Below are 27130 nucleotides of genomic sequence, written 5' to 3'. Positions count from 1 at the left end.
TGATTATTTGTTTTGTTTTTCACCTTTTTTTCGGCTAACCATTCTTAAATCGCGCTATAAAATCGATTTTTCCAAGTACATTTTAGGTGGAGGGTGGGCATTCCAACCTTCGAAGTTTAGTTTAAAATACGAAATTTAGAAGTATTTAGTCGAAAATTGTAAAAAGCAAGAAACAACAGCAAAAAAAAAAAAAATTATATCAATACAGTAGAATTTAATTATCTACCAACCTAAATACTTTTAACATGCTAAAACAAAGTTTTTTTGTTTTTTATTTTTCTAATTTCAAAATATGTTGCACCATTATTGTGATGTTTAATTTGCAGTATATTTCAATTTAACTTTTATTATAAAAAGTTTGAGTTTATGATTTGTTTCCTGCAAAAAAAAAAAAAAAAAATACCCTCTCTGAAAAAAACAGGTAAAACTAACTGATAAAATATGGGAGCTAACCGCTTTAAACATAATTAAACAGAAACATATAGTGAGAAAACACGGAACATTTTACATATTGAATATACTATATTTATAATTTTTTTATGGTAGGAAGTGAAAATAGGGAGTTTTTTTTTTGGGGGGGGGGGTGAATTAGCGATTTTTGAAAATTTCAGATGAAAGTTAAAAATCTAGCGATTTTCTGGACATTTCTTTCTCCTGATCTCGCGGGTTTTTTTAAATCTCAGTTGCCAACACTGCATCACTAAAAAAACACTACAGGCTTAATGTAAACAGAATGTGTTTACAATATCGGTAAATTTTCAATGGGTTTAATCACATGATTATTGATAAATTTACCACACGTGGTCGCTTTCCTATTAAATATTCATCGAAAAATGAATGCTGACGCTCAAAGTGTATAAACATTTTGGCCCCTCCCTTTACTTAAAAATTCACCAAAAATCAGGAAATTAACCAATTTTAATGAAAATTGCAGTATTTATCAAATAATGATCGCAGAATATAATGAACTAATTATTTTTACTTAACTCTTAGTGAAAATGTTTTATTTTGTTTAAACAAAAAATACCTTTACTAAAGTTATGGTTTTCAGTAGTAAATAAAAAACGCAAGAATTTATTTTTGCTTTTTTTATATCAGAGAGGCGGTAGCACTCTCTATATAGGGATGGCCCGTACACGCCTATATACGCCTACAAAACAAAACTATCCAAATCTCAACTAAAATCAACTTATAAGTTTCAAAAAGCACATATTCTTACAGAGAAGTGTCTTACGAATCCAGCGAGTGTCAGAACGTCGGTTAAAATGTCAAAAGAGAGCAAAAAAAACGGGTACAAAAATGGCCAATTGTTCTTCTTTCTTCTTTCTTCTTCTTTCTTTTGAGATGATGTATCTCGGTGTACGAACGGTCTCTGACAACAGTTCAAGCATCAATCGACTGCTCTTTATACGGAGAAGTGCAGTGACCCATCGCTTTTTAGCTAACTCCATAATTAAATAAGATTACGTGTAATAACAAGTTTTAAACACTATATACCCAATGTAGACAGACCACTTCGAACACGGAACTTCTCTCAAAAGGGATAGCTCCAAATAATACACCGGATGCTCACAGACGTTCCAGTTTGCCAGTGGCCTATATTTCTTGGACGCTGAATATTTGAGGTGAACGTTAAGGTTTTTTCTTTAAACAGTAACCCACCAGCGTTAATGAAACCACGAAATCTTTATCTCAGTTGATCAAAATTGTTATAAGAGTAACCTATCAGCAAGAACGACGTAAAAAAACAATGTTATAAAAACAAATAATTCTTCAGATTTTGGACTGTAAAATATGTACAAAATGTCAATGCTGTGACCAGGATTCGAACCTAAGTTAGCACGGTCACAACGTGGGGTCCTAACCTCTAGACGATCACGGCTAACACTGACGTCTGTCGCTCTTGGCAGAAAGACACATGACTACTGTCAAACTATTGAAAAATAAGGAGGAAACTTGAAATTCTCACGCATGCGCAAAAATACACTATAGCAACCATTGTTAAATGCAGCTGAATCTCTTCGCTCGCTAAGAAAAGTAGATCAGACCAGTTCTTCTAAGAACTCACCAAACGCCAAAGGAAATAAGTTAAATTAACCGCAAAAGAAACTGCAAGAAAGTCAAGAAAAATTTAATAGTGAAGGTATGAACATTTCAGAACTTTATAATACTCTAACTGTTTTATCAGAGAGGCGGTAGCACTCTCTATGTAATATAGAACCGATGGAGGACCAAGAGGCAACTCCTAAGGCCCAAAACCCAAAGACCTAAAACCCAGCAGGAAGCGACCTGCTACTAATGGAGGCGGCAATGAGACGCCTCCTAAAAAAGACAATACTATCATGAATGTAAGTTTAAAAATAAGACTGTAAGTAAAAATACTAATTAACAAGAATAAAAAAGCATTGGAAATGCAAAAGGATATAGGGATGGTATGCCAAAAAGTATACAAACAAGATAGCTATGAATGGCTAGGCACATGGAAATAGAATTGCATCCAAAGTATAGCCCTATAGCTTTTTACAACCGTAATGATGGCACGGAATGAAGATTGGAGAAAAGCTATAGGGCTATACTTTGGATGCAATTCTATTTCCATGTGCCTAGCCATTCATAGCTATCTTGTTTGTATACTTTTTGGCATACCATCCCTATATCCTTTTGCATTTCCAATGCTTTTTTATTCTTGTAAATAAAGCATCGTAATTTGTAACAATAAAACATAATTTTTACAGTAACATTACGAAAAAAGCCCCTAAAGTCTGTATTAATGAATTCGATATAACTCAAAGAAAAATGAATTCTCGCATACTATTCAGGAAATTAAAGATTCAATTAGATTCCTATTTCAGTCACCTAAATTATTTAGGGTGAAATGAGTTTAGGAATTTATAGCCAAACCTAAATATTTTTTTTTTTTTTTTTGCTTAAAAAAATAGCATTAATACAGTAAGTTAGGTAAAATTTGCATAGAATGCTCTGCTTTACGGTTGTTGTAAAAATGGAACGGAAATTTGAATTTCGTTCCCTTTTAAATTCGGTACATTTTTACATTATGTCCAACTCATCGTTCACATTCGACACATCAACTTTTATAGCTTTTCGGCAAGGTTAGGGGTGTCTATTCCGAAAGCCGTTCTTAACATGGATAGATTGGTAGGTGTGTCAGAAATTTCGTGAAAAATATTGAATAATTTCACCCCGTTTTTCCAAGCTTATAACTCCTCGAAAAATGTAACTCAAGCCCTAATTTTTTTCAATTAAGGGAGCAAGGACCAAGGTTTCATTAAAAAAAACAAACAAACAAACAAACAACGTGTTTTTTCTTTTAAAAAAGGTTTTAAACTTCAGACTTTACAGGTAAATTTTTAAAAAACACTAATTTTTTTGTTTTAAATTTGAATATATTATTTATTGACTTTTTCTCTTCAATTTGTGATATATAACACTTTGGTGAGTAAATTATTTACTTTTTAATAGACATTTCAAAATCGGAGGCATGAATTATTCGACCTCCTGTCTTTCCAAGCTTATAACTCCTCAAAAAATGTAATTCAAGCCCTAATTTTTTTTCAATTAATGGAGCAAGGACCAAGGTTTCATAAAAAAAACAAAAACAAAAAAAACAAAAAACAAAGTGGTTTAAAAAAAACAGGTTTTAAACTTCGAACTTTACAGGTGAATTTCTAAAAAACACTACTTATTGACCTTTTCTCTTCAATTTGTGATATATAAAACTTTGGTGAGTAAATTAATTATTTACTTTTTAATAGACATTTCAAAATGGGGGGGGGGGCGTGAATTAAAAAAAAACGTTTGTCTAAAATATTATATTCGGTTTATTGGAAAGGGCATAAAATTTCACATTGACCCTGAAAATAGCGTAAAAATAGAATCAATAGAAAAATTTTGATAGATTTTTAAAGTTTAAAAATTGAAAAATATTGAGTTCGGAAAATTCATTAGTTTTTTAAAAAATAAAAAAAATATTTCTATTACTTTTAAAACAACTTTATTAGTATATTTTGGAAGTGTAATCCATAAAGAAAATAAACAACCCACTTTTAAAAGAGAAATTACGAGATTTTTATATTTTATTCGCAGTTTCGTGATTAGGGTGTCAAAAATTCTGATACATCTACTAGATTGGAGTGTTTATTCGTTGTAAACGTACCCTACAACCTATAAATGTCGACATTTCCAATGTGAATGGTAAGCTGGACTTATATAAAAAATAACAAAGATATACCAAACTGACTTTTTCGTTTAAAAATGGAATTATTTCCCTTTCGTTATTAACTTTTTTTTTTTTTTTTTAATAAATATTTTGTGCTTTATATACATAAAGTACAATTGTTGAATGTTACTGTTTTGATTATATTCGTTTGAGGGGGGGGGCACAATTAAAAAATTAAGGAAGATTAAAACGAAGCGAAATCTAAGTTTCTGTTCCATTTTTACAACAACTGTAAAACAGCGCATACTCAGCAAGTTTTATCGTAATTTATAAGCATTATGTTGAAACACTAAATCAACATTTTATTTATTTTTTGCATAATTAATGATGGAAGTATTTTTCTGTTTATTTTCTGAACATCTGTTAAAAAAAAAAAGTAATTTGTACATTCTCTTGAAAAAATGAATCAAATTTTTCTCTACTTTCACATAACTATTTACAGTGTTCATCTGTTCTTTTTATAATAAAAATTCCGTTTTCAAAGAGAAACGTTTACTGACAAATTTCTTTAAAAAAAAAAAAAGTGCAAGTTTTCCTGAAAAAACAACTTTCACCTGACAATTTATGGTAAAAAATTAATCTTTTTTGGGGGAAAAAATAACTTTTATTGATTAAAAAAATTGCAAAAAATAATAAAAGTAAATAAACGAACAAAATGCAATTTTTCTTGAGGAATGTGTTCATTTTAACAAACTGAACCACAGCAACGCGTGGCCGGGTACAGCTACACATTCCTCAAGAAAAATTGCATTTTGTTCGTTCATTTATTTTTATTATTTTTTGCAATTTTTTAGATTTAGATTAAGTTAAAACTCGTTGAATGTTGTGAAATTTTTTTTTAAAGAAAACCGATGAAAAAAAAAATTGTATTTTTTTCGATTAAACCTTTCATTATTTTAAAATTTGGTCTTTGCTCATTTTATTGAAAAATAAATAGGGGTTGAAATTACATTTTCATATTGATTATAAGCTTCAAAACAGAGAGAGTCTATATAATCAAATGTTTATTCACTAGTTTCTAATGGCGGCTTCTGACACTGCTAGCGATAAGCTGCTCTTTTATTTTTTGCTTGGCATAAAAACCGCTTTGAATAAAATAAAATTTCAAAATAAAAAATTAAAAAAACTTCAAACAGTTTCAACACGTTAAAAGTATACAAATCGGTAGATAATTAAATTTGTACTGCGTTTTGTATATCGGCAATTACTACGCGTTATCTAACACTTTAAATATAAAATCAACTTAAGTTTTTTTTTTTTTTCAAACTTGGGAAGACTTTGACGTAGTTTCGTTTACAGACAGAACTTACATTATATTAAGATTATTGGCTTTACAAAAATAAATAAATAACGGTTCTTATTTAAAATTCAACTTTAAAAAAAATACAGAAAAAAAAAAAAAAACAAATCTCAATGATGATTGATGAACGTACTTGTTGTTCACGGAACGAAGATGTCATATTCCAAAACTCGCATAAATTGATCAAGTAGTTTTATTTTTAACCTACAAAATCAAATTTTATAAGTAAGCTAAAAAGGGATTGTCTCGTGTCGCCATGATGCAAAAAAAAAAAAAAAAAAAAAAAAAAAAATGAACTTGTAAGATCAGGCTTGTAATGCTAACAATTTCACATTATTCGGCGTTTAAAAATAATTTTCTTAAAAGAAAAACCCTACTTAATCGAATTACGTGATTTTTGGAGTATGGCATTTTCGTTCCATGATGAGTATGTAGATTATTTAGATATTTCGGTAGTTTTTTTGTTTTTTTTAGGTTGAATTCTAAATAAGCACCAAAATAATTGTCAAACGTGCCGTTGACCAAAATAGACGGTGCAGAAAAAGCATCTTTCCAGACATAACTAATGGCAAAAGAGGCAAGCGTGTAAGTTTCTCGGTTAGTTCTTTCTTTTTTTTTTTTCTTTTTTTTTATTAGACCGACCTTTTTCTTCCTTGATAGGCGGGAGAAACGAAGTGACAGAAAGAAGTCAAGCAAAACTCATATTTTCTTTCTCGTGGCTGTGGATCTTTCCCTTTATCGCGATGGAGTGGGAACTGGATAATAGCTATGTCCGCATTATGGGGGGTATATCTATCGTTTGGCTTTTTATTCTATTCGCGGGACAGAAAGTTTGGTACTACATCGATTGCGCTCTCTCGGTCCTCGTCGGCAGCGCCCTTATCGTGATGGCGCCCCAATTCCTTCGATCACAGGTAATAAAAACCCAAAACATTTCGACTTTTTTTTTTTTTTTTTTACTCGAATCACAAAGACCCCACTAAACAATAATTTCATTTTCAATTAATACGAAAGAACAAAACAAAAAACAAACGAAATAATGTTTTTATAGAATCTCTCCCGTCTCCAAACCGGTTTTTGTCATGCATATTTTGGGCCGTTAAACAACGAAAAATCAATATGGCACAATGTCCCACAACACTATTGAGTCTAATGCTTTTTTGTAGAAGTAGGAGAGCAAAACGAAAAAGTGGCAATATATATATATGTATTACCAAAGGCAAAATAAATTACTCTTCTACCTACCAGGATAAGTTTTTGCATTTTAACTTATTTTAAAGCGTTTTACGCGGTATCTTTAATAATTGTTCAAAAATTAAGCAAAATACTGGTAGAAACTCGCTTGGTAAATGTCATGGTGACCATATAATGTCAGATATTTTTCTTCTAACTTGAAATTCGCCACACTACACGTGTTTTAAAGTAAATAAATGCTTTAAAATAAGTTCAAATACACACGAACATAACTTATTTCTGTAGATAGTGTAACCTATCTTAACTTTGGCAACGTTTGTTTGTTTATTTTTACTATTTTCTTTTTCGTTTTGTTGTCTATATTGCAAAATGACCGAGGAGGGTCAACGAATTTTAACTAAATGCCAACCAAACTTAGGGTTAACGGGAGCGATTCTCTAAAAATAACCCAAGAAAAACTTTTGAGGGCAGAATACGGACTTGCTATATTTTTTTTTTTTTTTATAGAATTTTTTTGGTGCTTATTTGGATTGGCACTTATGGCGGCAATTTCTTCATCAAGCGTGGGTGGCAATGAGACTTACTAAAAGTTTGCCACTCCTTTTCCTTTTATGTCCATAATATATATTATATGCCCAAATTGTAGTCCTTCCTTCATTTCACAAAGAAAAGTACGTTCATAAACAAAATTCTTTCGATGTTTGCGAAGATTGATAATTTTCTTTGCAATTTACGATTGCTTATTGTTCTATTGTTTACATTTCAAAATAAGTTATCGTTTAATTCAGCATTACAAATAAAAAGCACGTTTTTATTAATTTCCAGTTTATTTAAAAAACATTTTCATGCTAATAAGAATATATATTCATTAAATTAAAAAGTTTCAAATTTATAACCAATTTTTGATACTTATTCAGATTATGGACCGTGCTTTTTTTATTTTTTATAGGATTTTCCAAGTTTGATTTAATTTTTACGGCATTTTTTGTTTATTAAATTGTTAATTGAAAGTACAGAATTATTACAAAACGCCCTCCCCTTCCATGTTAAAAATGGGTGGGTTTTTATTACAACACAGAGGTGCGAAAAAATTGTCAAAAAACAAGCTACTTCTACAATTTATCGCCGAAAAAGGAGACGCCATTTTTTTTCGCACACCTATTATTAAAATCCGAGGGAGAAGTTAGTATTTTAAACTATGACTGAAGCAAGCAAGCATGAAATAACAAAAAAATTAAACTAGGTAATGATTTTTCGATTTCAGTTAATTGGTACTAGTGCACTTATTGATCCTTGCTGAAATAATAACGTTATTTAAAAAGCCATTCTTAACATGGGGAGGGTGTTTTGTACCTATTCTATACTTTAACCTTACAATTGAATAAAAAAAACTTTAATTAAACTTGGAAATACGATTTTAAAAATAGCGCCAATCAGTAAGTGCAAGCACCAATTAATTTGTTGTTGACCCTTCAAAGTTCCTTTAATTCAAAAAATGTTTCATTAAAGTATTTATTTGTTCGAAAAAAAACAAAAAACAAATCAAATTTTATAAAAAATCAAATGTAGCTTTCATTATAAAATTGTTTTATTAAAATTATATTTTCTTACGCAAACTGGTGCAAGTAATCTTCACTATAAAAATCTGAAAAAAATCTTTAATGTACGTACTTGTCACTGCATGAAAATGTCATATTCCAAAAATTACGTAAATCGATCAAGTAGTTTTTTTTTTTTAAAGAAAATCAAATATAAGACATTTTTATCGAAGAAAAACTTCACGCCATCTTGATTTTGAATGATACACTGCTAGCGACACCTATTGGGAATGTTTGGAATATAAGATCAGCAAGGGGCAGACAAATCGACTTTCCACACGATAGAAAAAAAAAAAACTTGGAAAATTAAGACATTTATCAGTTTTTGAGGATGTTGAAAACGAAAATAACGTTTAAAATTCAAGCAAACGAGTAGTTTCCAAGATATGAATAATTTTACGTAAATTGAGCACCCACATGTTGATGCTCCTCCAACAAAAATTCGGCAAACGTGTATTTCAGCGGCGTAAATTAAAGTTTTACACTAGTGGTGATCATAAAGTGGGTGATCATTATACGTTAAATTATTATAGAAAAGTGATCACCCACTTTCTTTAAACTAACATTTCTTCATGTGAAGTTTGTCTTCGATAAAAATTTCTCCTAATATTTGATTTTCTTAAATAAAAAAAAAAAACTACTTAATCGATTTACGTGATTTTTGGAATATGACATCTTCATGCAGTGACAAGTACGTACATTATAAAGACTTTTTTTCAGATTTTTATAGTAAAAAAGATTACTTGTGGACTAGCAGTATCAGAATTTTTGTAGGAATTTTTGACACCCCTAACACGAAACTGCGAATACAATATAAAAATCTCGGAATTTCTCTGTTAAAAGTGGGTTATTTATTTTCTTTATGGATTATACTTCCAAAATAAACTATTACAGTTGTTTTAAAAGTAATAGAAATTTTTTTTTTTTTTTTTTTTTTTAAACAGTAATGAATTTTCCGAACTCAATATTTTTCAATCTTTAAACTTTAAAAATCTATCAAAATCTTTCTATTGATTCTATTTTTACGATATTTTCAGGGTCAGTGTGAAATTTTATGTTCTTTCCAATAAATCGAATATAATATTTTAGACAAACGTTTTTTTTTTAAATTCACGACCCCCCCATCCCAATTTTTAAGTGTCTATTAAAAAGTAAATACTTAATTTAGTAACCCGAAAGTAAATAATTAATTTACTCACAAATTGAAGAGAAAAGGTCAATACATAATATATTCAAATTTAAAAAAAAAAAGACATCGTGTTCTTTTAGAATTTTACCTGTAAAGTTTGAAGTTTAAAACCTTTTTTTTAAACCACGTTATTTGTTTTTTCTTTTTTCTTTTTTTTTTAATGGAACCTTGGTCCTTGCTCCTTTAATTGAAAAAAAAATTAGGGCTTGAATTACATTTTTCGAGGAGTTATAAGCTTGGAAAGACAGGGGGTCGAATAATTCACGCCTCCCATTTTGTAAATGTCTAATAATAATTAATTTAGACCCGCTTAAGTACATAATTATTTACTCACAAATTGAAGAGAAAAGGTCAATACATAATATATTCAAATTTAAAACAAAAAGAACATATTGTTCTCGTAGAATTTTACCTGTAAAGTCCGAAGTTTAAAACCTTTTTAAAAAAAACTTTTTTTTTTTCTTTTTTTTTGTTTTTAATGAAATCTTGGTCCTTGCTCCTTTAATTGAAAAAAAAAATTAGGGCTTGAATTGCATTTTTCGAGGAGTTATAAGCTTGGAAAGATGGGGTGGAATTATTCGCTATTTTCACGAAATTTCTCACACTGCTACTTGTGGACCATTTATAGACTTCTTGCATCCGCAAACTTTTCAATAAATGTTTCGGTTTTCAAATGGCTCTCGCCCAGTTTAGACAATTATGAATGTCATTTTCATTTTCTGCTTTTAATTAAAAAAATGTTTCATGAAAAACTTTCCCGTTTTCATTAATTAAATCGAAACATTTTTAATTAAACAATGACGGATATATGTTCACTTTATTTACTCCACAAACAAAAGCCATACTTTTTAAAACTGAAATTTTATTCAAGATGTATCAGTAAATGAAAGTTCTTTGGTTCACGGTAAGTCTCTTGCAAAAACAGTGGCTGAATTTGCTATCCATATGCAATGGAGCCTTTAGTTATGATTTCTCTGTGGGAATGTTGGTCCCCAATATGGCATATTTTAGGACCTCATGGTCTCTGGAAGAAATAGGAATAATTTCCTATAATCAATATCCAGCCGAACACTGTAGAATATCCTCATTGAGTAAAATAAGTTCAGCAATTATGTTGTCTCTGTATTTAGAGAAATGTCCTTCGTTCACCCTCTGCATGGTGTCCAATGAAAGTAAAATCCTGGCACTCTATAACAGAGCACCGCTGTGTGAGTCTTTACAGTTCCGTGTTCATTTTTAGACTGAAAAATAAACGCACATGTATACAAAATTAGCGCCATGGTGTATTCAAATTGAACCAATCAAAGACCGCCTAGCAAATCATGTTAGGCGGGCAAACAAAATAACGTTGTCATGGAATTTCTCACACACTGCCAAGGAGGAGAGGAAAAAGTAATGGATAATCATTACTTTTTCCCCAATACAAGTTAATTAATAAAACGGTTGGATAAACAACAAATGACAAGTTAATCCAATAAACATAAGTTTTAACTTAAATTTATAATTACAATATTTTCTTTTTATTCAGTTAAATTTATTAACTTAATATGACTATTTTTGAAAATTGAAATTGAGATTCGAAATTACAATTTTAATTTCAGTTAACTTCTTCATATTACACTGCCAAGGAGGAGAAGAAAAAGTAATGGATAATCATTACTTTTTCACAATACAAGTTAATTACAACTTTAATTGAATAAATTTTTTAAATATTACTATGTGTTCCATTGTCTGTTGTCAATCTTCAGTATAAACTTCAACTTTTCATGCATCCAGACATTAGCTAATTTCCACTATATGGACCGACCTGAGGAGCCTCATCCTTACAATTAGAACAAACCCACTCCCCTAAGTTGATCTTGATGATCAACTCCTACGCAGCTAAAATGGTACCAGCTGTCACAAGAATCGCAGCACACCATTGGTGATGTTGCATCATTCGGAACAGAACAGGTTGGACAGAAAAAGGGACCTCCTTCTTCTATAAACTCAGTTGATGCAATATCATCGTTACCCTTAATTTCCAAGGGCACAAGGTTTCTTAAGGAATGGACCTGTTCGCACCAATCCTTAAGAACAACCGCGGAACGAACATTATTGTCGTTTCTAGTAATTAATTTGATTATTTTACCAAGACTCCAGAATTATCTGGTTTTGTTGGGAGTCTTAATAAGTACTATCTCTCCAACAGATAACTTGGGGGCACAATTGGTCCCGATTTTAGCATCAACTTCTCTTAATGACAAGAGTTAATCATTATGTCAGATACGATTGAATTTTTCAACAAATTTATTCCTCATTTCGAGGGAATGTAATAAGGCAGTCCTATTTGGGGGTCAGGACATAATTCAGCATCATAATTATTAATAAGCAAACGAGGTTGATATCCCGTTTGAAGAAAATGATTCTGAGTTAAAATACTAAAGTCTTTGTCGGCAGAAACAATATAAGTGAGGGGTCTGTCATTTATTGCCTTTTGCACGTCAGAAAGTGCAGTCAGAAATTCAAAATAATCCAACTTTCTTCTGCCCAACAGTTTCCTCAAACATTGAATGACTGTTTTAATAAGTCTCTCCCAGGCTTCCCCCTGCCAGGCAGAGTAAAGGGAAATTGTTCAATGGACAATGTGTATGGATTTAAATTGTTCCTTCAACTCGTCCGATTCGAGCACGTTTGATAACAATATTCCGGACGCAACAAAAGATTTGCATTATCGGAATATACATGCGTAAGGATACCAAATAAGTTGGTAAACCTTACAACGGCCAGCATAAACGAGCGGGTGCTCATATCTGGCAATAATTCTAAGTGAATTGCACACAATCTCATGCACGTAAAGAGAAATATGTACATTTTAACTTTTACCCCTCCAACCTTAATAGAAAATTGACCGGTGAAATCCACACCGATTTGTTTGACTTGGCGAACAAAGTTCACCCTATGAGCAGGTAATATCGACCCTGCAGGTGCCTTACAAGGCAGAGAATTGTTTTACATATAGTGCAAGTACACACGAAGGCTTTTGCGGCTTGTCTCCCCTGAGGGATCCAAACTCCAGACAGCCTTAACTTACTGAGGGTTGAATTAACCCCCATTTGGCAAGTTAAGATGAGCTTCCTTAATTGCCAGTTTTGATAAATAATGATATTTTCCCAACAAAAGGGGAAACTTGACCTCAAAGGGCAGAATATCAGAATTCTGTATCCTACCTCTGGTTCTAATTAACCCATCTTTATCAAGGAATAACCCTAGGCAGTAACCCTAGGGGGAGGCACTTTCCCGGATGGTTCTTTCAATTAACCTAATTCCAGAGGGAGAGCCTCTATTTGCATATTAGCAAATAGCAATAATTTGGCCCTATTAAAATTGTCACCACTATGGTGACATGGTGACACAACAAATCATAAAATTTCAACACCTTTTCCCAGACGCTGATTGCCTTAGATAAGCTGGAATACCTTGTAATATTCAACGGGAAGGTATTTTCAGAAGGATGTGTCTCCTGAGAGTACAAACATGATACAATTTTTTTTTATTAGTTTCGTTTAGACAAGGCAAGGGTGAGATTGGCCAATCGATGCCATCTCTATTTAGCCATTCCGGGCCATACATCCAGAAATTTAATAACTGGAAAAATTTAGAAGTATTGATGCCTCTAGTTAGAAGATCTGCCGGATTCTCCGACGAAGAAACATATTTTAATTTCCATAGAACGCCTAATTAATATTAATATCTTCTGAAAATTTTTTGATCTCTGTGATCCTGTTTTCAATGAATATATTTTTCTTGGATCCTTTAATGATAGGGCAACTTGGGAATCAGACATCAGGAAAAAATTATCAATATTAAGGGGCCCCAGAGCACCCAAAACTTGAGGGGCTACCTTAAGAGCCGAATACATAGCCAATAGTTCCAATGTGGGAAGTGACTTCCCCTTAATTGGGGCCACTCTGGCCTTTGCGAACAACAGAGAACAATTCGCTCCCTGTTTCGCATCCAGAGTGAATCCGTACGCGTTTTTCGATGCGTCACAGAAACAGATAAATTCGACAGACTGATTTTCTGACAATACACGCCTGGGAAATTCAAACTTCCCCAATTCGTTTAAGTCCTTGGCATGGGTTTGCCACAGCTTAATGAGTTCTTCGGGTATCCGCTCATCCCACGATAACTTGCTTTTCCAGATCGAACTGACAATGATCTTCCCCTGTATCGTGATGGGGAGCAGCATAGACAAAGGGTCATACACTCCTGATGTTTGCAAAAGAATTCCCCGTTTGGTATTGACCTTGGGGTCCACTAAAGTGGGAAAAAGTTTGAACGCGTTCCGAACAGGATCATATAAGTCACCCAATACCTTCTCAAAGGCTGGGAAGGGAGAAGAAATAGTTTCATCCTCCAACATTTTTTCTTGTATCTTAGAACAGTTGGAATTGCAGGATCTTTAATCGAAGCCTCTGACAGCCTGCTACAAACATTGTTATAAATAGCAAGTAGGGGCTCTCCGTCACAACTGGTAGTGTCAAGATTATCCACATAAAAATTGTTGGAAATAGCATGCGATGCTGCATCCTTTGCGTATTTTTCCGCATGGAATTTCAAAATGAAGTTCAGAATGAAGGGGCTAGCGTTGAACCCAAATATAATCGTTTTGTACCTGTAAGTACACAATTTGTCACCTTTTTTTTAAGGAAAAAACAAAATCTGTTTTTATCTTCTTCTGACTTAAAGTGAATTTGTAAAAAGGCCTTTCTTATATCACCAAGGACATATTTATTTTTCCTGAATCCCAGCAATAAATCCAATAAATTAGCAGATAAGTTCACGCCCATGTAGGCAGCGTCATTAATTGACATCCCCTCTCAACGTTTTAGGGAGCAGTTGAATACGGGACAAATTTGTCGTCACTCCAGTTCCCTCCTTAATAACGGGTCTATGTGGAACCCAAATATAATCTTCATACTCCCCAGGTGGGACGAAAAACTGCTCCACTATTCCACATTCCTCATAATCCTCAAACACTTGGGGTACTCATTATACATTCCCTTCCTTTCTAAGGACTCTGCCACTCTGTCCATTACCTTTAAGGAAGTCACAAAGTTATTGTTTACCAGTGAGATCCTGTCATGATACCACGGTAAGTGTATGTGATATTTTCCCCCCTCCCATACGATAGAGTTTTTGAACTCTTCTATTTTTTTCTTGTCTACAGCCGACAGCTTAGCATCTTCTTCAATACCTAATGAATCGAGACTGAGCAGAGTCTGAACCCCACGCTCGACCGCGGACTCTGAAAAGAAAAGCTTCAAACCGTCCTCATACAAGAGTGTTGGATTTAGCACCGAACCAATCAAATAACTGTTGGATTGAGGAAGTGATTTTACTATATAATTAAAGGGAGACGATTCTACCTCATTCAAATCTTTTTTTAAAAAATGTCGGCTCTCGCCAAACGAAATTATGAATTTTCCATGTCACCATGCATTTCCATTAAGACACTCAACTAGCTTGAGATCATTTAACTTGCTCAGAAGGTCCAATTCAATAATCCCCATAAGGTGGGTTCCATTCAAATTCTTATATCCAGGATATAGCCGGAAACCTTCCTGAGATAAGTTATCAACAACTTTATTGAATTTATCCACTTTGAATTTTAAATTTAATTTTTGGGAGAATAAAGCCGCAAATTTAAAGGGGTTTTGATTCCCTAATTTGATCAATATGTAGCACTACTTTAATCTTAAGGAGTCACTATCGATAAGTGTGTTCACCCCCATATTAACCTTCTTGTTGTTTATGGGTTTTTCAGAACAGAATTTACTGAGAATTTCCTGGGCGAAAAACGAATGTTGTGACCTAGTATCTATTAAACAGAAGAAATACACCGGTCGTCCGTGTGCCTTCATAGATATTCTGATGACGGGGAAAAATACTATTCTGTGATTCAGAATAAATTGTTTGGCCCACAAAGGATTTATTTCCTTTGGGACACATGACGGTAAAATGGGTTCTCATCCCACATATTGCACACGGGTAAGGAAAACCCCTACTACCACGACAAGATACCTCTGCGTGCTCACCCAAACAAAGAGTACATAAATTTAATTGTTTAGCCCTTCGACACTTTGCTTTGAAGGTGTGAAACTTACTACAGTTCTTGATTGAATGATCTGTAGCTTGGCACAGTTTACAAGATAAAGTGCCCCTCCCCCTTCTCTTGGGGAAGAAGACGCCATTTTGGCTTTCATCTTAGGTGAAAAAGGTGCCATTTTTGGCGCGCAAATTTCTCGCCGAACATTGAGCGGGGTGACTAATAGGTATTCCATTATTTCAAATACATGCAACATAATATTATATAGTGAAGGGTATCTTTCCCCACTTCTCTTCATCAACTCTCTTCTAATGGCATTAGGACATTTAGCAAATATTATGTGAGCTATCACTGCCCCTGAGATCCCACCCTCAGCAAAAAAATCAGTCCTATAGGACTTGCCAAGCTCAGTCAAATTTCTCTTAACTTTTTCGAGAAATGACTTCAAAATTTTAAAATCCGTTATAACAGACAGAGCAGAAATAATTTCCTCAAATATCTGATTTTTAATTAAATCAGAGTTCAAATATTTTTCCCTAAACAATTTTAGGGCTATATCATAATTATCTGTGGTTATATTTAGACTGGATATTACGTCAAACACATCACCCTCTAGTCTCGATTTCAACACTAATAATTTGTCCGCTGTATTTAAACTTTCCGTGCAAAATTCGAATTTGTTCAGAAATGTTTATCATCTGTGGACATGCCAACAAATTTTGCTCAATTCAATTCCATCTTGACCGGCATAGCCCTCGAAGCATGTATAACTTGAGGCATATTTAATTTCAATTTAAAAGAAAGCAATTTTTCTGAAGAAAATCTTTCTTAAGCCTCGCATATCTAAAGTTTCTTTTCGGGGGTTTTGAGAAGAATTTGGTCAATTAATACGAGGTCACTTAACCATCCTCTAATTACCACTTCTCGGGATTTGAAAATTTCTGGTGAAGGGTCGTTACCTTCCAACCACTTTATCGCTCCATTAATGCGAAATCTTTTAGCATCACATTTTGATATTAGCTCCTTTTGGGCCATCTTTATGCCTCAAGCAAATTAATAAAATAAATGTAATTATCTGCAAAATTAATGTGACAAAGTGGCAATATTATTCCGAACGAAATTATGTATAAAACGGGGTGGGGGGGATACTGCCCTTTACTCCTGTTAAATTTATTATCAAAATATCAGATATTATTATTTGCAATACTACGCTGGCAAGATCGCCAATATTCCAAACGGAATTATTTAATCATAAATAACATGCGGACAAACATGGCCGCCAGTGATTAAAGAATTCATTTTAGGTTAAGCTCTACAAAAGTCGAGTTATATAATTATAACCAAATTCGAAATTCTCGAGCTACTAAATGATGCCTAACATATGGAGGGGGGGGGGGGTAATGCCATACCTTCCCTTAAGATTTTTTTCAATAAATTTTCAATTCACATTCATTTGAAAAATGACAACAATATACACACCATTAATACATTAAACATGGCATCAAAAATGCAAATCAAATATTAACAATCTCAATTTCAAATTAATCAATTAATTTAATTAATCAATATAACACAATTAATATTTAAATTGCGAGAGAATCATTAACGGCTAAATACTGTGAGTTTTTTTGACGTCTACAGAATTTGAACCAAAGTTTTTTTGTTTTTTCTATAAGACGTATCTAATCCTCGTGGGATCTTAAATTCGGGAAAAAAAATGCAATTAAGATATGCTAGCAATCTACAACCAAATATAAGGTTGAGTTAAATTATTATCTAACGTTACTTAAAACGTAAGAAGAATTTCAAATTTTTTACTTATTCATTTTTTAGAAATGCACTGCAACAAATATCAGTCTTATAAATTTTGAGACATGTTACTTCAACGAAATAATTACATTTGATTTAACGAAACAGAAAAATATTTACCATTATCTCTTCCAATTAAGAAAAAAAAAATTTCTGCTCGTCTTAAATGAAGAATTTATAAATTTATTTATTTTTTTTACTAGCGCTTAAAATGATTCTAGATATTTGCATTAGTGAGGATAGGATCTCAAAAGAAACGAGAAGATTTTTGCAATAAAAACGAATCTAACCCACTGTTTTTGCAAAAAAAAAAAAAGAAAAAAAAATGGGATGTGAGAAATTTCCCTACACATCCAATTTCCTCCCTGCAGAAAGCAAATGAAACTCCACAAACAAAAGCCATACCTTTTAAAACTGAAATTTTATTCAAGATGTATCAGTAAATGAAAGTTCTTTAGTTCACGGTAAGTCTCTTGCAAAAACAGTGGCTGAATTTGCTATCCATATACAATGGAGCCTTTAGTTATGATTCCTCTGTGGGAATGTTGGTCCCCAATATGGCATATTTTAGGACCTCGTGGTCGCTGGAAGAAATAGGAATAACTTCCTATAATCAATATCCAGCCGAACACTGTAGAATATCCTCATTGAGTAAAATAAGTTCAGCAATTATGTTGTCTCTGTATTTAGAGAAATGTCCTTCGTCCACCCTCTGCATGGTGTCCAATGAAAGTAAAATCCTGGCACTCTATAACAGAGCACCGCTGTGTGAGTCTTTACAGTTCCGTGTTCATTGTTAGACTGAAAAAATGTATACAAAATTAGCGCCAAACTGGTGCATTCAAATTGAACCAATCAAAGACTGCCTAGCAAATCATGTTAGGCGGGCAAACAAAATAAGGTTGTGATGGAATTCTCACACTAGTTTAATTTTTTTGTTATTTATTTCTAACCGGCCATAGTTTAAAATACTGATTTCTCCCTCGGATTTTAACAACAGGTGCGTCTCCATTTTCGGCGATAAACTGTAGAAGTACCAAAACAAGTATATAATTAAGGCAAGATAAGTTACTTTTCTACCTAACTGGATAAGTTTTTAGTGCTTTTTTCCTAATGTAAAATGTTTATTGGGCTCGGAAAACAAGTGTCGAGTGTTACACGAGCACAATAAAACTGGCCACGTGGTATCTCTTACATCTTTGAAGTTTCGACAATGAGTCAAAAATAAAAAAAAAAATAAGACAATAATGGTAGAAACCCACCCAATAAATGTTACAGTGGCATTGGGTGGGTTTCTAACAGTATTAATTTCTAATTTTTAACTGATTGTCGAGGCTTCAAAGATGTAAGAGATACCACGCTGCCATTTTTCTTATGCTCGTATAACGCTCGACACTATTTGTTTTTTGAAACGAATAAGCATTTAAAAGTAAGTAAAAACACAAAAATATTATCCAGTTAAGTAAAAGAGTAACTGATCTTGTCTTTGGTAATATTTATTTGGGTCAGAGCACTTACTGATCCGCACTATTTTTTTAAATTGTATTTCCAAGTTTAATTAAAGTTTTATTATGTTTTTTTTATTCAATTGCAAGGTTAAAGTACAGAATAGGTACAAAGCACCCTCCCCATGTTAAGAATGGCTTTTTTAAATAATGTTATTATTTCAGCACGGATCAATAAGTGCGCTAGTACCTTTATTTCTTATATATAAGACTTTTTGGCCACTTTTTCGAATCTCTGTGGATTGTAAAAACAAACCTTGAATTTAATTTAAGTATTTGTGTGTGTGTGATACTTCAGCTTTTCTATCCTCATCGATGGAGAAGTCTAATAAAAATGCAGAATAGTTAACAGAACAGCCGAGAACAAAACCACAACAAATGACTTGTGCTAAACACGTTAGACTATCTGACCTGTATACTTTTAATAGGCTGAAATTTTTTTTTTTTTTTAATTTATTCTCCATTTTTTTAATACACCTTTCTTAAAAAACATTCATACATTTTCTTCTACACTACCAACATAAATAAATAACCCCGAAAATGTTTTTTTTTTTTTTTTTTTTTTTTTTTTTTTTTTTAATTTGCGTTACAATGAATAAGCAATGCGACAAAACATATTGGGACACTGAAAATGTACACAGTTTACTGTGTACATTTTCAGTGTCCCAATTGTCTTTTTCTTGCATTTAAATTAAAAGATATCAAAATCTGAATTTAACTTCAAGTATTATGGTATCTGTTCAGTGCACATTTTCCTATAAGTATGGCAAATCACTTATAATTCAGTAACTGTAAGTTTTTTTGTTTTTTTTCAAAAATAAACAATTATAAACAGAACGACTCATAGAAATCTATCTATATTCTTTTTTCGTTTTAATATCCTTTCATAGAAATGTTTCTGTTATGTCACAAAAAACTATTTTCTTTGCATCACAAGTGTCACACTCATACATTGATTCCATAGCTAATATAACATACTGACCCAACGGGGTCACGAGTAGTCTAGTATATATATATATATATATATATTATATATATATATAATTTTCTTTTTTTGTATAGTTTTAAAGGTTAAAAACTTCCAAGACTAATATATATATATATATATATATATATATATATATATATATAACTTCTAATTTCCAAACTGCATTTCCATTAAAATCATTTCATTAAGTAGTGATGTTTATCCTGTTTAAGGTGTTTAAAAATACAATTGTGCTTTGTATTTTAATGTGACGCTTTTCCTGACGAAATATTACTTTTATTTTTATTTTTCCATGACACTTGACCAACAACGATTTATTTCCTTTCATTTGTTTTAAAACCACAAATGAAAGAAGGAACAAATAAGTCAATTCATTATATATCCCCTCTTCTTTTTTTTTTTTTTTTTTTTTTTTTTTTTTTAAAGCTTAAAGACAAAGCCTTTTTATGGAACGTATATTTACATTTTTGGGTGTGTATGACTTTAATTGAATGTATTACATCCAAATTCTTAATTTTGCATAAGAAAATGATGACTAATGCATTTTTCGGTTGTTACATTTTCGCACGATTGATGATGAAATTTTCGGGTTTGATTAAACTTTATCAACAAACTCCTTGCACAATCAAAACAAACAACAAAGCGTCACACATAAGTTCTATGGAAGCCCAAAATGTCAGAAAGTCAATTTTATTTTAAAATTTTATAGAGGATTTCAAACCTTATACTTGTAATTCTGTACTTTGAAGATTATAAAAAATATTCATTAATTTAGGTAATCCTATTTGTTATAATAAAAAGGAAGTGGTTGTTTAATTAGAATATATAGGTTTGTTTTACTATACACATAGATTCGAAAAAGTTGTCAAGAAAACAAAGGCAAGATAAGTTACTTTTCTACCTAAACTGGATAAGTTTTTAGTGTTTTTATTTAATGTAAAATGTTTATTCGGTTAAAAAATCATAGTGTTTATCAATATATTTGAAAAAGACAAATGGGGGTGAGGTCTCTGTTGTCAACAGTGTTGAATATGTGAAGTTTGGGAAAATGAGTTCAAACTAAAAAATTATACAAATATGTTAGGCTGATGTATATTGAGTGGGTTTCTATGTCACGGTAACATATTGGGTGGGTTTCTAATTACTTTTTTACACAATGACTCGATTTATTCTCAAATGTAACAGTAAATGACTTTAATCCTTTTTAAATTAAAGTAAAAGTGCATTTTAAGTGTGAAAAATGTCAATCACCAATTACGTTGACAAATTATTTATTGAAAAAATAAGCAAAATCAATTAATAATTAAAGTGAATATGGTGGCTGGGATCTAAATCCTGTCTGTTTCCTCCTTTTTTCTGCTTTTTACAATTTTGCCCATCTGTATTTGTCTAAATTGTTATTAAAAATATATTTTTTAAATTAATTTTTTTCCTTAAAAAATTTTTTTTCAGGCTTATTGGAAAAAAATTTGTTGGGCTGATGTTTACTTTATCATGCATACAAGAAAAATGGTGTCTGGAAACCTCATACCCGGAAAACTCCTTTTTGCTAGGTAGGAAAACTGGTCCCTTATTGAATAAATATCGATTGAAAACACATTTTATGACCGTTCTTGAAGGAGATAGTTTTTAAGAGACTATACCTCCCATAATATTTTAAAAAAATATATTTTTACCTGTTTACTGTTGTTTTTAAAAAAATAAAATTGATTTTCTAAGTGTCTGTTTTCTATCTAACTGATTGTTAGTGGTTTCACTTATTTTAAAGCGTTTATTCTGTTCAAAAACGAGATTACAGAAGGGCAAAATGGATTTTTCTACCTAGCTGGCTAAGCTGTTAGTGGTTTAATTTATTTTAAAGCGTTTATTCAGTAAAAACAAAACAAGTAGCGTTGAGTGTTACGTGATAACGAGAAATAATGTCCGACATAAGAGTATCACATCTTAGGGGTCTTGATAATCGCTAAAAAATAGAAAATTAAAGAAAATACTGAGGGAGATTGGGTTTTAAAGAGTCTCCACCCTCCAAAAGAAAATAAATTTAATATTTTTTTAAATATAATTTAGAGAGAGAGAGCATGTGGGAGGGAGTTAAAAACTATATCTCTCTGAAAACAAAACGTTAAACAACAAAAAATAAAATTAAAAAGATTCTTAGTAAATGATAGTGAAGTTTTCGATAAAATAGATTAATAAATTTTTTTATTGATTACTTTTCTCTTAATGATTTTAACAATTTTGAAGTAAAAAAATTTTTTTTTAAATTTAAAAATGAGTTAACGAGAGATTTTTAAAACACAGCATCTCCTGATTTTGCAAAATTTGACAGGACGACAATAAATGTTGATAATTGATAAAATTATAATTTTAAATAATGCATGGGTGCATTTGATACGAGAGCAAAAAAAGAACTAATAGAATTAAAAAACCCAAACAAAAAAGTATTGAAGAAGAATCGAATCTCTCCCTGTTTTTCTTTTAATTTTTTTTTTTTTTTTTTTTTTTTTTTTTTTTTTAATTTTTTATTAGTCCAAAAAATATTGTTAAAATAAGAAAAAAAAATTGTAATTAACTAATAAAAAGCGAAATATTTTTTTGGCAGGAGAGATGCTGTCTGTTAAAAAATCTCTCGTTAACTCATTTTTAAATTTTTTTATTTTTACTTCAAAATTGTTAAATCAATCATTAAGAGAAAAAGTAATCAATAAAGAAATTTATTAATCTATTTTATTGAAAACTCCGCTATCGCTAATCAAGAATCTTTAATTTCATTTTTTGTTATTTATTGTTTTGTTTTCGGAAGGAGATATAGTTTTTACCCCCCCCCCCCCCTCTCTAAATTATATTTAAAAAATATTAAAATTTATCTTTTTTAAAATCAAATCTCCCGTAGTATTTTCTTTAATTTTTTTTTTTTTTTTTTTTTTTTTTTTTTTAGTGATTATCAAGTCCTTAAGATGTGATACCTTCATGTCAGATATTTCTCGTTCTCACATAACACTCGATGCTACTTTTAAAAAAGTTTGTTTTTACTCAAATGCTTCAAAATAAATTAAACCACTAACAACTTAGCCAGCTAGGTAGAAAAATTGATTTTGCTCTTTTAAAAGCAACAGTAAGTAAGTATAAATATTTCAAAAATATTATGTGTTCTGTAGTCTCGTTTTTGAACAGAATAAACGCTTTAAAATAAGTGAAACCACTTACAACTTAGCCAGTTAGGTAGAAAACGGACACTTAAAAAATCAATTTTATTTTTTTTATAAACAGTAAACAAGTAATTTCTTTTTTAAAATATTATGGGAGGGATATAATCTCTTTTAAAAACAATATCTCCTTCAAGAACGGTCATAAAATGTGTTTTCAATCGATATTTATTCAATAAGGGACCATTTTTCCTACCTAGCAAAAAGGTACGAGTTTTCCTAAATTCAGAAAAATATAACATTACATTTAAAATTTATGTGAGAATTGTAAGCATTAAAATCACATGAAATATTTTTTTTTTTTTTTTTTTTTTTTTTTCAATTATATTTATTTTTTTGGTGAAAATATTTAATAAACAATACTTAATTTGATGATAATATCGATAGTTCGAGATATTAATTTTTCTTTGATTTTATATTGATTTCAATAAATCGGAATTTAGGGGCTTTTTTCATATTTCTGAAATATATATATATATATATATATATATGTATTTTTTTAATTAACATCTACAATGTTTTATTTTTATATAAAAACAAATTCATGCGTCTTTTAACTTTAGCAAAAGTGTTTTTTGTTTAAAAAAATAGTACATTTTCACGAAAATAAAATTAAAAAACTAAGGTTCATTATATGCTGCAAGTTAATTAATAAATACTGAAAATTTCGTTAAAATTGGTTAATTTCCGGAATTTTGGTGAATTTTGAAATGAAGGGAGGGGTCGAAATGTTTATGCATTTTAGAGATCAGCCATTCATTTTTCCACATACCTAGAAGAGTAGCGTGTCTTGTTTTTGTCAACATTTGTTGTATGTTAATTTATTTTTTCATCCCCCCCCCTTTTTTTTTTTAGTTTGTCGGATATCATAAAAAATATCTCGCTTTTTTCTGATCAGTGTTAAGTGTGTAATTAACGAGAAAATGGAGAAAAAAAAATATACATACAAATGGACAACAAATAACATTTACCAAAGGAAGAAAATTTACTTTTCTATCTGACCTAAGTTTCGCATATGAATACTGGTTGTTAAATTTATCTATGAACTTATTATTGTCATTTTTAATCTATCGTTCGATTCACATTTCAAGATGGTGCCCGAGTTTGGAAACTGCTTGCTAATTTCAGGTTTAAAAGATAGTAAGAAAGGGGTGGGATAGTGAAACTTAAGCCCTAAGTCTAAAGTTAGTTGCCAGTCTGATTAAAGTAAGCTTTATTATTATTAGCAAAATTTGTGATCATGGTGGAATCCATATGTGCTTGGCTAAGTAAAAGTGACGATACGAAATGCATAAATAATGAATCTTATATAAATGACAAAAGTACAGAATAGTTAACAAACCTTCCCCATTTTTATAGTCTCTCGTACTGAGAACATTTCAAAACATTTCTTTTAAAAAGCTTGAAAAAAGTGAAATTATAAGTGTCCCTATTTATTTACTTGCCTCCCCTCACAAGGGTAAAATTAGGCATGGTCTGTTTTTAATGTGGGGGAAATCCAGCTCCCATAAAAGGGGCACACTTTGCATTGCGATAAAAATTGCTTTTCCTCCTTTTTTGACTGAGGACAGAAATGAAGAAAATTCAAAGATGAAAGGCCCTTGAAGATACGAAATTCACAAAATTAGAACACCCATCTTGAATAGAGTTCTTGATTCAGTCAGTGGTTGCAGAAGCAATGTTTCTTTGCTTGTCATCAGGGCTGTTAGTGATCTCCAAGTATTTCATCCTTCTTCAAATCAAGAATTCAGAAGAATAGCGATTATATGTATTGCCATACAGTTGAAACCCGGAGGAATAGCAATTATACGTATCGCCGTACGGTTGAAAGCCGGAGGAATAGCAATTATACGTATCACCGTACGGTTGAAATCTGGAGGAATAGCAATTATACGTATCGCCGTACGGTTGAAAGCTGGAGGAATAGCAATTACATGTATCGCCATACAGTTGAAAGGTTTTTATAAAATCCATGAGAGAAATTGAGCTGAATCAGTTATTTTCTTTTACAAGTTCCCAGTTGGGAAATAATTCAAATTCACAACAAACTGGAATCACCCATAGAAACATGAGTTCCCTTAAATGCGTTCTGCAGGCATAAGGCAGGAAAATTTCTCCTGAATTAGGGACGGATATAACACATCCTTACACGGTAAAGTCGGCTTGGAAACTGAAACTGTGCCTTTAGCGTGTCACACGTGTATATAAAAAAAGGGGGCGAAAAAAAAGTTCAAAGGCAATTCCAAAATGCCATACTGGAAGTGCTTTTACAATGCAAACTTCAACAGAACAGATACTACACTTTGATCGATTATCTTGAATTTTCGATGGTAACCATCTTAAAGCTGAAAAGTTCTATATAGAAACACTTTACTCCAGATCGAGAAGAAATTAGTGTCATCTATGACTAGCAGCAAGTACTCAGCGTTGCTCGGTTGTATAATATGCTTAGTATGATACTTTAATTTATGCAAATTTCGTATTATTATGAGATTTCAAAAGTAAAAAAAAAACAAAAAAAAAACAACCTATGACTTGGGTGCCATCAGCTAGAATCGAAACCAAAACATTTAGTGCTTCAGCCTTAGTTGTTAGCATTTGAGCTATCATCAGATGGACAAGAAATAGTTAAAAATGAACTTACTTTGACATATAAATGTGTATTTGTGCATGCATATAAATAACACCTTTAGTTCACTTACACCCCCAAGTTTAAAATTTTAACCCTTAGAAGCTATGTTTAGCGGTTAAAACCCTATAAACAATGTTCCTAAAAAAAAAAATGCAACCATTTGAACCACCTTGTGCTACTCTGCGAACTTGTGGCCTGAAAGAGATGCAATTTGTAAAAATGGAGACAGACGGACATAGTGCGTTTTATAAATTCTGTTCTCTTAAGTGCAATTGTCTGGATCCAAGTGCAAAAGAGATCCAGACAATTGTACTTAATGGTTTCAAAAAAAAGCAGGGCAATGTTGGCAGCTGGTTTGGCTGCCCCATACCCAGCGTTACAATCTTCAAAGGAAGAAAATTAATAAAAAATTGAAACTAAAAATGAAACAATGATCGATAATGATGGAAGACAAAAATGCATTAACTTCCAATTACAACCTATGAACAAGAAATAGGTTGATTTTCCAGAATACCTAACAAAGCAAAAAAGGGTGAAAAAATAAATTTACAACAAATAAATGTTACCAAAGGCAAGATAAGTTACTCTCCAACTAACCTATGTTAGTTTTTTAAGCGATAAATGGGAAATTGTTAGTATTACAAGGCTGATCTCGCAAGTTTGACTTATTGTGGAGTTATTTGCCCTTGTTTCTTTAAGATGGCGACGAGAGGCAGCCCTTTTTGATTATTCATAAAATTTGATTTTCTTAGATAAAAATAAAACTACTTGATCAGTTTACGTGATTTTTGGGATATGATATTTTCGGGTACGGAATGGCAGTAAGGGTACGTAATCAATTTTTTTTCTGCATTTCCGTTTTTTTTTTGGGTTAAATTCTGAATAAGGACAATTTTGTTTTCCTATAATTTTCCCGCTGACACTACAGATTTCTTTCTTTTTTTTTTTTTTTTTTTTTCACTATTTTGAAATGAAATGTATTATTTTGATGCCTCATTCTTCATTTTTATTTTGTGCGCGTGTATACTTATGTGGAATAGGGTTTGTTTGCCTGTTTTAATTTCATTCTAATCTAACAATAAACCGGTTTCGAGTACCAATGTGTGCTATCGCGACCACGGTATTACCCGTGAAAATGGGTCGTTTCTATTTTCGTTTTATTAAATTATGTAATTTTTCTAAAACTAACCATATAGAATTGTTTCTAATAGTGTTATATTTTTTATAATGGTTTTGCTATAAAATTCAAAGATTTATCTGAAAAGTATATTTAAATATTAGGGATGAACAACCGAATCCTCAGGTATGATACTTATGCAGAATACGGATCGTGTTTTTCTTTTTTTTTTTTTTTTTTTTTTTTTTTTTTTTTTTTTTTTAT

The 27130-nt window shown here is 31.4% G+C and overlaps 1 protein-coding gene across 2 annotated transcripts in view; it reads left to right on the top strand.

Annotated features, from left to right (window-relative positions):
* The first annotated feature begins 6164 nt into the window (after window positions 1-6164).
* Window positions 6165-27130, top strand: part of LOC145248173 (uncharacterized) — a 98774-nt gene continuing 77808 nt past the window's right edge. The window contains exon 1 of one of the 2 annotated variants that reach the window (XM_080110012.1): window positions 6165-6451. In XM_080110012.1, coding sequence (XP_079966138.1) covers window positions 6281-6451 — 171 coding nt within the window. In that variant the 5' untranslated portion in view covers window positions 6165-6280. Of the gene's footprint in view, window positions 6452-26428; window positions 26577-27130 lie in introns of those variants that run through there. The other variant, XM_080110013.1, reaches the window with a different exon arrangement.

Source organism: Euprymna scolopes, chromosome 26 (assembly GCF_053919585.1).
Source record: "Euprymna scolopes isolate OS-2025 chromosome 26, ASM5391958v1, whole genome shotgun sequence".
Taxonomy (NCBI): Eukaryota; Metazoa; Mollusca; class Cephalopoda; order Sepiida; family Sepiolidae; genus Euprymna; species Euprymna scolopes.
The sequence above is the reverse complement of the archived record's forward strand: the minus strand, read 5'-3'. Positions and strand labels throughout refer to the sequence as shown.